At 49.9% G+C, this 12954-nt stretch overlaps 1 protein-coding gene across 5 annotated transcripts in view; it reads left to right on the top strand.

The window, feature by feature from the left end:
• MACROD1 (mono-ADP ribosylhydrolase 1) overlaps positions 1-11349 on the top strand; it is a 322885-nt gene extending 311536 nt beyond the window's left edge. For 4 of the 5 annotated variants that reach the window (XM_033174254.1, XM_033174252.1, XM_033174251.1 and 1 more), the window contains exons 6-10: positions 6546-6667; positions 7991-8021; positions 8135-8208; positions 9461-9542; positions 11168-11349. In XM_033174254.1, coding sequence (XP_033030145.1) covers positions 6546-6667; positions 7991-8021; positions 8135-8208; positions 9461-9542; positions 11168-11199 — 341 coding nt within the window. In that variant the 3' untranslated portion in view covers positions 11200-11349. Of the gene's footprint in view, positions 1-6545; positions 6668-7990; positions 8022-8134; positions 8209-9460; positions 9543-9700; positions 9733-11167 lie in introns of all 5 variants that reach the window. The other variant, XM_033174250.1, reaches the window with a different exon arrangement.
• The last annotated feature ends 1605 nt before the right edge of the window (positions 11350-12954 follow it).

Genomic DNA, 12954 nt, shown 5'->3' with positions numbered 1-12954 from the left:
ACAAACAAATCAGGGCCAACGCTGTGCCCTCGAGACGTTGGACTACATCTCCCATCTTCCCATGCTGATTGAGCCTGATGGGAGTTGGAGCCCAACAACATCTTGACAGCAACCACCCTGTGGCTGAAGTTCCTTCCCCAGTCCTGCCGCTGTAGATCCTTTGCCCCTCTTAAGCTTGAATCCATTGCTTTCTTCAGCAGTGATGGATTTGCTCTCTTGGGGATCCTTTTCCCCATCCAAACACGTGTCCCTGGCATGGGGGCTGGTAGATCAGGGAAGCCACAAAAGGCCAACCTCAAGTCCTGAAACATGGGAAGGAACTCCCGTGTTTACTGGGGTGAATCAGAGCACATTGCTTCTAAATGGCAGGAAGAGATCTTCAGCCCAGGAGCCGGGCTGTGAGCCCAGCAGCAAGCCTGCGAGCCATCTCTGGGCACTGCAAGGGAGCCAGGCCACCCTCCTTGGGTCAGTGAATCACTCACAGAGCTAAGGCTGCATGTGGCCACTCAAGAAGCCGAAGCAGCAGTTGGCCAGCAGCATTTGAGGGCTGAAAGATGGGGTGCCAAGGTAGGACTCCTGGGTCCTTTGGGCGAGGGCTGGTAGCTCGACAACATTGCACACACACACACACAGTCTGGTTTACTTATGCTGCAATAAACACCACCTGCTAGATTTCACAACCACTGCTTTGGCTTGAAATTTCTTTTCTGGATAGCACTCTTCAAATCGCTGCAAGGTAGCCCCGCAGAAGAGGGCAAAGGCTCATTCTCTGCTGCTGCCTCAGAGGACAGGACTAGTTTTCAAGGGCTCAAGTGACAGAAGGGCAGATGAGTATTCAAGGTTAGGAGAAAATTATGGACGGCAAGAGTGGAAGCAATGGCCCAGAACAACGGGTGAAGGCTGTTAAGCAGAGGCTAGACAGTCACCTGTGGGGGTGCTGTGGATCTGGATTTCCTGCAGCAAGGGGGGGGGGCAGACCAGATCACCTCACAAGATCAATTCTGTGGCTTCACTACCAAAATTTAGCAGGGGGGGAGATATGCAGGTGACAGGAGCAAGCCAACAATAAATCATACCCTGAAAGTTGGCATTAACTCTTTATTAGCAAGAACACGAACTACGCAGACTTGGCGGAGTGTCAGGCCTAATGAGCACAGCAGCTCATCCCCGGTAGGTCTTGTCCCATGGATCAGCTGCCAAGACTGAAAGCTGCTGCCTCTCCACAGCCGTCCAAGTCCCCTCCTCTCCAAGGCTTTTTCCAAACAATTGGAGACTGCACCTGTGTGAAGCCAACCTCTCCTCTGCCCTTTTCATGCCTCTTCTGGTTTTAGGAAACCAGCGGGGAGGGACACTTGTTGCAGCAGAAGCGGGAGACACCCATGACTCTTCAGCCAGACTCATCTCTGTCTCTTCACCTCCCTCCTCCCCTGCTTCAGCTTCTTCCTCTTATTCTGGACTTCTCTCTGCCACCGACTCCCCCTGCTCACTAAGCCCCATTAACTCTTCAGCTTCCGACACCTCCTCTTCCTAGTCTTCTCCCTCTGACCACTCACCATCATACCACCTCCAATCCATGGGCTCTGAGCCTTCTTCCCTTGGAGGTTCTCCAGCTGGTTCCTCCTTCCATTCCTCTGCGTCCAACCAGTGCATGACAGCAGGCAAGATTCTGCCAAGTTGCTCAGCAAGGGCAAAACTTGTTAAGATGCACAGACCTGTTTCCCCCAACTGGGGCATATGTGTGCAATTAAGACTGGGAAACTGGTGCAAAGGATCCAAGTTGCCCCAGGCCCACTCAGGGCTGCTCAGAAAGGGAAAACAGTGAAAGCACTGGGAGGTCTGATCATGTCACGTCCTGCACCAGTTTCACCCTAAGAAGCCAACTTGCTCCCGCCTCCTGGTGGCTGATTGACAAGTGTGCTGGCACTCCATCTGTTTTTTTGTGGGTTATTTTTTTTTTTGGCAAATTTTGTTTTAATTTTATCAGAATTAAATGTTTACTAATTGATAGCATGTGTAATCATTTTGATTTGTTAAAACATATTGTGTTTTTTACACTGACACACACACACACACACACCCCTCTGTGCCGGCTGACGCCACTGAGACTTTACTATCACAGCAGGGCAGGTGGTGGCAGTTGTGAGGTCAACCGTCCTTTAAGGAGAAAGCTTTTTAATCTGCAAAATTGAATTGCTTATTTGTTTTAATCATTTGAGCTGATTTTAATGGAGCTGAGTGTCTGTGCCTGTATGTGTGTTCCCGTGCATTGTGCATTATCATTGCCCTTTAAATTAGACAACACTTTTGAGAATTTGTATGGAAAGCAAATTGTAAAAGAGGCTAAGTAGATCCTGAATAGTTTTTTGTAGTTATCCGGTGGTGGGGTGCCCCCACGTATGCTACTTTACGTAGGATGCATTTTATACCTGAAGGAATGTCTCCAACCCCATCGTTCAGCCGAGACACTGAGGTCCAGCTCCGAGGGCCTTCTGGCGGTTCCCTCACTGCAAGAAGTGAAGCTATAGTGAGCCAGGCAGAGGGCCTTCTCAGTAGTGGCACCCACGCTGTGGAACGCCCACCCATCCCTGGGCAAAATACATTTTTGTGGAGGCCTTGCCTCCTCCAGCCTTCGCCAACCTGATCACCTCCAGCTGTTTGTGCACTCCCATCAGCCTCAGCCAGCATGACCAATGGTCAGGGGCGATGGCAGCTAGAGTCCAGCGACATCTGCAGGACAAACAGGCTGGGGAAGGGTAGCTTTTGCATTCCCCCTCCTGCCTCTGAGTCCACTTCTCATGTGTGGCTGGAAGAAGAGAACAGGCATGGGGATGTGAACAGGTGGCGGAGGGGCGGTCAGGGGCGGCAACTGTGCTTTCTCTTATTGCTGGCTTGGAGAAGATAGCAACAAGCAGGCAGTGAGGAGGAGCAGGGCCCAGGGGTTCTCTGCTGGTTGGCAGTGGGCCCTCTGCTAAGGCGTGGGCTTGACAGATGCCTGGCTGTGCTGATCCCTGCAAAACAAAGCAAAATCGGAGGAAGGCACGGTTCTAGCAGGGGCTGGAGATTACCTTCCAGTGCTTGCACACTCCTCTCTACAAAATGCCTCCTTCTCCATGAGCTCAAACACTGGACACTCATAGCAGGGCAAGGGCAGGCTCAGATGAAGTCCTGCCTCACATAAATAAGACACACACACACACACACACACACACACACACACACAACAGTCTTCCAATCTTAGTGGGCAATGATTGCTAGCTCAACAGCACCCCCTGCTGCCCATAGCTACTCTTCCTGATTTGTACACTTGGATCCTGAATTTTACTTAGCAGGCAGAACAACTTGATTCAGCTGAAAACGAAGAGGGAGGAGGCTTCTGGTCCGAGCCCCCAGACCTCCTTGCTCCACTCATCTTCCTGCTCCCTTCACTACCATCTACAAAGTCACCACTGCCTCCTCTCCTGTTTGCCATCCTTGATCCCTGCAGGAGACGCTGACGCCAATAAATCTGGGCTGGGTATTTTAATATTTGCACACTTCCTCCTTTATTTAACTAAACCCAGCTGTTGGCTGAGCTTTGACTCACCCCACTCCATTCAGCAACTAATTCATTGAGTCCAGCTCACCTTCAGTCTCTTTCCCCCGGTAAATAAGTCACTCGTTTATCTCCACATTTGCCTTGGCAACTGGTGCCTTGTTAAAATATTGGTATGTATTGCTGCAAACATCATCACTCTTTGGGGTTCCACTCTCTCCCAGGGATCACTAGCAGATTTTAGAGTGGGGAATGAGTGCATGCACAGGGACACCAGGGGCCCAGTCAGATACTTACCATAAGACTGGCTGAATATCCTCAGCTGGATAGCTCAGCTGGTTATAGCATGGTGCTGATAATGCCAAGGTTGCAGGTTTGATCCGTCTGGGACAGCTGCATATTTCTGCATTTCTGCAGGGGGTTGGACTAGATGATCCTCAGGGTCCCTTCCAACTCTATGATTCTGTTCTATTCCAGATGCATAGTAGGTGCCACTGCAGGAGTAGGAGGCAGGGGTATGCTTACACCACTGGGAGCTTGGCAGAAGCTTTGTGCCAAATGCAAGGCACCGGCTTAGGAACACCCACACCCCTCCCAATACCAACCCAAGCCCTGTGTCCCAAGACCTTCAGAGACTTCTCTCCTCTGCATTCCTACTAGCAGCAGACATGCTCTGGGTGTAGATTGAGGAAAGAGGCTGCTGTGGTGGCCCCTGCTTCTGGGATGGCCTCACCTGGGAGCACCTCTGACACAGACACTTCTATCATTCTGGTGACTCGTAAAGACCTGCTGGTTTGCCCTGGTACTAAAGCATCCCTCCTTGAGAGCGAGTGACCCACTTTTTAATTTTTCAAGTTGCTTTTGTAGTTTTAATGTATCTTTATTTGTAAATACGAGTGTAATGCATTTTAGCTGCTTTATTATTATGCCCACTTATAAGGTTTTTTTTGGGGGGGGGGTTAGTAGTTCATGCATTTGTATATTCTACTCTGCCCTGGGACAGGTTATGATGCAGGGTGGGCTATAAATATGCCTAATAAAATAGACAATGAATTTTTTAAAAACACGCAGATAGATAAAAGCTTTTGGCAACCCTTGAGATGTGGGGCTGGGGTAGGGGATGCTTCTGAAGTTCTCCAAGCCATGAGGATATTTATTTAAAATACGTTTATACCCTCTTATGGGACCAAACCTTCACCAGGCAGCACCCGTCGTGCAGATATAGGATCATAATACCGAGTAAAAGCAAGAGCAGCACAAATGAGATACATATCTATATATAGCTATGTAGATATCTGCAGAATAAGAGGCAGCAATAAGATTCGGCAACAGTAAAATAGCAGCAAGACAATGAGACCAATAAATAGTAACATCCAGCTTCAGTCCAAGAAAATTAAAACAAATAAAATAATTCAGCACCACTTCAGTTAATAGCAGCGAAACGATATCAAGAAAAGGCTGTTTGAAACACACACGTCTTTAATGCTTATTTGAAGGCTGCAGCGATGAGGTTGTCTGAGCCTCTTTTGGGAGACAGATCCATGAAAGTGGGGTCACTGCAGACGGGTCCCCTGTTCGTTATATTTGAAATGAGGTATTGGTTATTCTCAGGGGGCTGCTGTTCATTTATTTCATAAAGGCCAAAAAAAGGGAAAAAAGCCAGGAGTGTAAGTGATATAAAAATGTTAACATGAATCATGCAGAGTATATGTTCTTGTAGAAGTGTCTAACCTCACTATAATAAAAGAGAACATTAAAGAATATGTTGGTACTCAATGAGGGCAATACTAACTGCGTGTTTTACTTTTTATATAAAAAAAAATGAGAACGTTCCATATACTGCTGCTTTAAGCCTGAGTAATAACTTCAGAACTACCCAGGGAGCCTAAATGTAGCCAAAGGGTTGTATGTATGTATAAAGCAAATAAAGGAAAATAAGTAATTGTCACTTAATAATTTATCTAAGTGCCTAAGGGATACTTGAGAAATAATCTTTATTCTTCAGAAGGAATAGGCTTGCAGTAAGCTTGTTTTAGAGAAGTAATGTGATTCTCTCCAGAAGTTGCTGGACTCTCAAAACCCATCAGTCCTGAACAGCAGGACTACTGGGTGGAATGATGGGAGTTGTAGTCTAGAAATACCTGCAGTGCCCAGGGGCATAGCATGGGAGGGGCTGCCGGGGCAATTGCCCTGGGCGCAGCGTGTGTGTGTGTGTGTGTGTGTGTTACTCACGAAGCCTTCTCCGAACCAGCCCTGCACTGCTTTGCGAGGCTGGTACCTGATCAGCGGCTCAGGGAGGGTGGCATGAGAAAGATGCAATAGCCATGTGCCCTTTGATCCCAGCCTCCTGAGGGATCATTGCAGCCTTGCAAAGTGGGTTGGGACTGGTATCACTCTGGTGGCATTGGCGGTAAGGCCTGGGCTGGCACGTGCCCTGGCACACCACGAGAACACAATTCGCTGCTGGGAGTGCTAGAGACTCACCACCCATAAGAACTTGCAAAAAATCTCTGCTGGATCAGACCAGTGGCCCATCAGCATTCTGTTCTCAGAATAGCCATCCAAATGCCTCTGGGAAGTGCACAATAAGGACTTGAGCACAACAGCACTTGTGATTCCCAACAACTAGTACTCAGAAGCATTACAGCCTCCGACTGTGGGGGCAGGGCATAGCCATCTTGGCTAGTGGCCATTGAGAGCCTCCTCCTCCAATCAGAATTTGTCAAACCTTCTTTTAAAACCATCCAGGTTGATGGCGATCACTGCCTGCCTCTTGTGGAAGCAAGTTCCATCATTCAGCCATGCGCTATGTGAAGAAATGCTTTGTTTTTGTCCCTCGGTGTTTTAGAGAATTGGAAGGAGCAATAGCAATACACTCTTGATTGAGTCCAGCAGCTCAGTTCTTGTAAGCATCTCTCAATCAAATTGCAGAGGAAGGAACTAAGCAAAAGGGGCTCTGCTAGGCTCTGCTTTCTGGCTGATGACCCTCATCTGTCTCTCTCTCTCTTCTCAGTCGTCATTCACACGGTAGGACCCATCGCCCAGGGGCAACCCAGTGCTGCGCAAGCGACCGAACTCAGTGACTGCTACAAGAACAGCCTGAAATTAACCATAGAGAACAAGCTGCGGACTGTGGTGAGCAGACAGGGAAGAGGCTTAAGGTGTTTGATAGAGTAGGTGGCAAGGCTTGATGCAAATCTGCACGGCTCAGCCCTGGGACTTGCTCTGTAAGTGGTGAAAGAATTTACACAGGTAGTTCTTGATTTTCTTCCTTTAAAAAAAAGGGGGGGGGTAATTCTCTACCAAAGCCAGCCAGCACTTTCCCCAAGCACAGCTACTTGCCTAGAGCTGCTGACAAAGTAATTTTCCCTTTCATTCACCAAGGGTACTTTGAAATTAAATCTGATCGGAATGGAAGGCACAGGAAAAAATCCAGACATCAGATACAAGCACTGTGTACACACATCTAAAGCACACCCACCCCACAAAGAATCATGGGAGCTGTAGTTTACCCCTCACATACAATTCCCAGCACCCTTAATAAACTACAGTTCTCAGGAATTTTGCAAGGGTGCTTTAAATGTATGGGGTGTATGCAGCCAAGATCTCTGGTGCCTGTTATGTCTTCGGAAGGGGCAGACCTGCAGCCCAGTTCATTGTGTCTGCTCCCCTCGGCTGGGCTACTGTTCCTTTCCCTCCTTACAAAAAGCCATCTCCCCCAAGTCTTCTGCCTCTGCCAGTGGTCAGTCAGCTCAATGTCCCAGGCGAGCTCACAACAGCAGAGATCCTTCTAGCTACCATCCCCCTTTTGTCTGCTCTTCTGATACTGCACTGGAGCGCGCAAGTTGAACGCTTCGCTATTATGGCTGATAGATAAGACAGATAATTAAATTAATTAGGTTTAACCACAGGTCTAAATGATGATGACAGATATATATTTGTAATACAATTAGAAAGCAGGGGCTCACAATCGAAATATAAAATCATTGAATTCAAGCGCTGTTAAATTGAGTTAGCCTTTTACTGTATAAACCCAAGCTTTCAGAAGAGAGCCAAAGCCTCCAGCCCTGTGGTTTATCTGCAGCACATGGGGGCAGCACTTTAGGACAGCCATGCTGGCTGGGAGTCTGGAGGGCACCAGGTTGACAAAGGCTACTTTAGAATATATAAACTCTTGTTCTTCACTGCTGGGACTGGCAGGCCCTTGCAGGTTCACCATCCATGCGTTGGGCCTATTCTGTGGCTTTCTGCCGAATTTACATGGGAGGCAAGGAGGCCAACCACTGCTGTCGTGAGGTGCATCAGGTTGTAAGCCCCTCTTCAACCTTCAGCTCCACACCTGGAACCAGGGAGTGGGATGGAGCTCCTGCACCTTTACTGCTACAGATTAAACACCCAGAGATAAGAGTGCTCATGCGCATGTAGAATCTCTCTCACGCACAGTCTTTCTCCCCACAGGCCTTCCCCTGCATTTCCACAGGCGTATTTGGTAAGTATCGCATGGGAAAGTGGGAGCAGGGGGAACCGTCCTTCCCTAGACCAAGAGACAGAACGGAGGTTGTTCCGCAGCATTATAGCTCTTCCGTCTCCTTTTCTCAATAGGCTATCCGAATGATGCCGCTGCTGAGGTGGTGCTCAACACGCTGCGCAAGTGGCTAGAAGAGAATAAGGAGAAGGTGAGGGAAGAGGAGGAGGCTGCGCCTGGCTGGGGAAGGTGTGGAGGAGCAGGTTTGGACACTGGCAGGTGCCTCCCCATTTGAGACCCGGAATTCTTTCTTCCATTCTGGAGAGTGCAGCAGGGGGGAAGTTTTGACTTTGGGAGCAGAGCTCAGTCTAACCATCCCGCCTGATCCAGTTTCAGAGCCCCCCTGCTCTTCAAGGCATGGGTGGGTTCAGCTCAAAGGCCACACTCTTTCCAATGAGGGAGGCTGGGTGTGTTGCATGCCAATGGTGGCAGGGCTATGCTACATTCCAGCCACATTAAAAAGTAGGTTTCCCTCAGGGTAGTGGGCTCAAGCCCCATGTTGGGCAAATGATTCCTGAATTGCAGGGGGGTTGGACTAGATGACCCTTGTGGTCCCTCAAACTCTACAATTCTACACATGTACCCCCATCTTCCTCATCCAGCCAGGCAAGTGAGAGGCCATATTACACTTCACAGGCCCAATTCCAGCAAGCAAGGGCGCTTGAGGGCAGAAAGGTGGGCAAGTGAAGGGTGAAGCCTGAGGGTGTTTCTCGAGAGCCAGACCTGAGTAAAACAGGCAGACACGTGCAAATGTTTTCAAATTTTAAATAAATAATTTTTGGAGATGGGTGAATAAGTAGATATATGCAGTGGCGGAGCTTCATTCACCGGCACCGGGGGCGGGGAGCAGGCGGGGGTGACGCATTGCCTGCAGGGGCATGGCATGTGTTCTGGGGACGGAGTGCGCAGCCTGCGGGGGTGAGGTGCCCAGCGCAGGTGGGGGGGCAGCCACGATGGAACCCCACCGGGATCGCACCAATGGGGGCAGTGTGCTCCCATCGCCCCCCCTTCCTCCACCCCTGTGTGTGCACCATCATGCCTGAAGAACTAAAAAAAAAACCCCAAGTATGTATCTAAAACGCCAATATAAATGGGAGAGGAGGAACAGAGCAAAGAGCAAGATAGAAGGAAAGCTAAAAAATACCCAGCAGTGGAAGACAAAGCAGGAAAAGACGCATGGTTATGTGTGGTGGATCACACCAGCTGCAGGCAGCTCAGAGCAGCAACAGACTCCAACTCCCATCAGCCCCGGTCAGGGTGACCAATGGTCAGTGACGATGGGAGCTGGAGTCCAGCAACACCTGGGGGGGGTAGGCTTCCCAGCCCTGTCCTGGAGGAGCAAATGGCACAGAATGCAAAGGTGCAGCTCTCACTCCCCTCTCCAATTCCTCTTCCTCTGGCAGGTTGACAGGCTCATCATCTGTGTCTTTCTTGAGAAGGACGATGAGATCTACAAGGAGAAGCTGCCCCGCTTCTTCCCCGTGGGTGAGTTGGCGGCAGCAGCAGGAGGCCTTTTCAGGAAAGGTGGATGCTTCCGATAAGCTTCTGGTGGGCCTTCCACAAAAGCTCCAGCTCCTCGAGGGAGGGCGAGAGGGAAAAGCTCTTCGTGGGGGATTCTCACCTCTCCCTCCATTTGTTTCCAGCTTGACCACACTCTTCATGCTCTCCAATGGGGGTAAGAGCTTTCCAGCACCGATTGCCGTGCAGAAACAGGCACAGGGGAGCCTGCATGCGCCGCTTCCCTGACAGCCAACACGGACTAACCTCTTCCTCATTTGCTGGATTCCCATTTCACTTAGGGAATCCTGACATGCAAGAGACCCGTGGCTGGTTCTCCTGGTGTTTCAGTTTACAAGCAGCTATAAAAGGTTCCCCAGCAGAGCAGTGGCTTGGAGGAAGGGCAGGGCAGAGAAAGTTAAAACATTTCCCCCCCATACCTTTCTCTAAATCTCTCCGCCTCCACCTCTTTCTCTCTCACACAAGTTACTATTAGCCTGACTTGGGGAAGGTGGAGGCGTCAAAGGTGTCCTATAGGTCATAGTTCATGTCTACCCAAACAAGCCAAATACCAACTGCGACCACTTTAGATTTAGTGGGGACGACACCCATCCCTTCACTGCTCCTGAAAAAAAACAAAAAAACAAAAAACCAGACACCCCTTCCCAACAGCTTTTCAGCAGAAACAGTAGTAGTGGTTGAGTCAATGACAGGTCTCCTGTGACACATGTGCCCTTTAGCCCTTACATGCATGCACACACACACACACACACACACACAGGCATTGCTGTGGTTAAGAAGCGGTCACAGCCAGGACTCCAGGGTTAAGAAGCGGTCACAGCCAGGACTTATGGGGTCCTTTTCGATCTTGGGAAGGAAGCGCTGAGCAGCTATCCAAAAGCTCCCCACAACAGCCTCAGAATCGGGGTTTAGGTCTATGAGGTTGACAGGGAGGAAGGAGCCAGCAAGCCAGGATCCCCTCCCTCACATAAGGAGAAAAGGATTTACAGCCCTGGAAGATGAGAGGATTGAGAAGGGTTTAAAATGCTCTTGGCTTGGGGAGGGGTCAATTTGGGCCACACTTGGTTACCGCATTTGTGGGGGTGGGGAAGAGAGGAACTCCTTAGGGAGTAATGTGGCACACAGTGGTCACAACAGCTGCAGAAATTGCAAGTTTGGGGGAAAACAAGACTAGAAATTGCTGCACGCAGCAAAGAATACAAACTGAAGCGGCAGCACTGCTAGGAATCCAGGAGGTAGCTGGTGGGGCTGAGGGCCAACCCAACACCTGCAGCACTAACAAAAAGCTTGTTGAGTTGGGGGTTTGGTGCTTGTCTCTGTAACTGATCACTCAGTCTCTCTCTCCCCCCCCCCTCCGCTTTATTGTTGAGGAATGGAAACATTCGCTCCTGCATCCTTATCTTTTTCCTTCCTCCCCGCTCCCAAAGCTGCAAGACTTAACTCCACCAGCCAGCATGTACATCCCTTGCTTCGAGCCCTGCCCTTTGCATACCCATTGGGCAACTCAGGTCATGCTGATGAAATATGCTGGGCAGAGGGGAGGCAGCTCCCAGCCAGCAGACTTGACCTTTGCCTCTTTCTCTTCTCACCAGATGCCTCGGGGGTCCTGCCCTCCCGCCTCTGAGCTCGCTTTGCATTGACTATCCTACCCCTGCGAAGCACCCCGCTGCAGAATACACCGTGGCTCGGAGGAGGTGCAGCGGTGGTGGGAGAGAATGCCCAGACAAGCACAACATCCAGGAACTGCTGTTGGAATAAAATTATGCGAAACACACTCCAGTTGCACGCCTTGTGAAATTGGAAAGGGGGGGGGCGTCAGAAGAGTGAGGACTCGGCCTTGCAGAGAAGCACAAGCGTAACAAAAGGTACCAGCTCACCTGCTCCTACCTGCCTGAACCTCCAGGGCAGGAGGCAAGCTGGAGCGGCATGTTGCTCGTCTGGAAGGAGCTGGCACTCGCCCCTCGCAAGGCTCTCCCCATAGTCAGCAGCAACAGCAGGAGGAGGCAGAAAAGAGTTTTGTGGGAGTAGGAGACCATGGGCTTGGGGCAGTGGGAGATAGTCATGGCATGACTAAGTCTAGTTGCTTTTTTAAAAAGCCCTGCTCTGTATCTCCTTTTTAAAAAAACAAACAAAAGCAAAACCCAAACTTTTCTTTAAGCACAGGGATGAGGAAGCCTATGAGGCCCCTGCAGCTCCTCTTGGGACTCCAGCTCCCATCATCCTTGGCCATTAACCATGTTGGCTGGGGCTGATGGGAACTGGAGTCCCCAGTCCCACACTTAACAGAAAACTGCTTATAATGCCTTTGGCCTTCTGCTCCCAGGAAGCTGGTGGAGGACACCACATTTTGCACGCTTTCTCTCTCTCTCTCTCTCTCTCTCTCTCTCTCTCTCTCTCTCTCTCACACACACACACACACACACACACAGCCACTGTCCAATTTCAAGATGAACTTTTGTGCTTGAGCCTTTCAACTGCACAGCAAAACAAGACAAACAGAGAGTTGGGAGCTTTCTAGGACCCAGACCCCCCTCCAGATCCTGCTGGCAACCAGTCAAACGAGGGCACCAGGGGAATGATGCAAGAGTAACTGCGAGTGTGTCTGTCTGGGCCGCATCTCCACAGCAGGGAAAAGGCAAACCACATGTGTACACCACACTTCCACCCTCCCCCACCCCCCCGCAAAGCTGCCTCTGAGCAGGGCTGGATTAATTAATTCCTCCATTATCTCTTCAGGAGAATCCAAACAGCAATTCCTCTCTCTCACACATAGAGCTCCAGAGACAGCAGTTGGAAGAGACATGGGTGGAATATGGATCAACCTAACTGTGTGTGTGTGTGTGTGTGTGTGTGTGTGTGTGTGAGAGAGAGAGAGAGAGAGAGAGAGAGAGAGAGAGAGAGAGAGAAAGAGAGAAACTACAGGGAGCGTCTGCCAGCAGGATTAGAGGCACCTGCTGCAAGTTGGCAAACCAGAGAACATGGAGGGTCTGGGCAAAAGCAGCGCCATGCTCCATGCTGTCTGGTTGGAAGCTAGAAACACTCTTTTTTAAGAAGGCTACAATTCCTCACGTGAGGGGGAAAATGAATCCAGCCCAATCATCTTCTCAATATGTGCAGAGACTCAATACAACAAAGCCACATACCCCCCTCAAGTTTAAATTGGTACAATTAAGGAAGTCCTTTACCACAAGGGGTTTTTCTGAATGTGTAGAATACACACAAGCACAATGGCTCATACAAATGTGTGCACCCATCACACCAAGAGGCACACAGACTCCTGCTGCCCTTCACAAAGCAACACAACACTGACGATGAAGACAGGGACCCCCTTTCCCAGTCCTGCAATTGAGGCTTCCTGTTTGAAGAGACAGTTGCTAAC

The sequence above is a fragment of the Lacerta agilis genome, chromosome 17, assembly GCF_009819535.1.
Source record: "Lacerta agilis isolate rLacAgi1 chromosome 17, rLacAgi1.pri, whole genome shotgun sequence".
NCBI lineage: Eukaryota > Metazoa > Chordata > Lepidosauria > Squamata > Lacertidae > Lacerta > Lacerta agilis.
The sequence above is the reverse complement of the archived record's forward strand: the minus strand, read 5'-3'. Positions and strand labels throughout refer to the sequence as shown.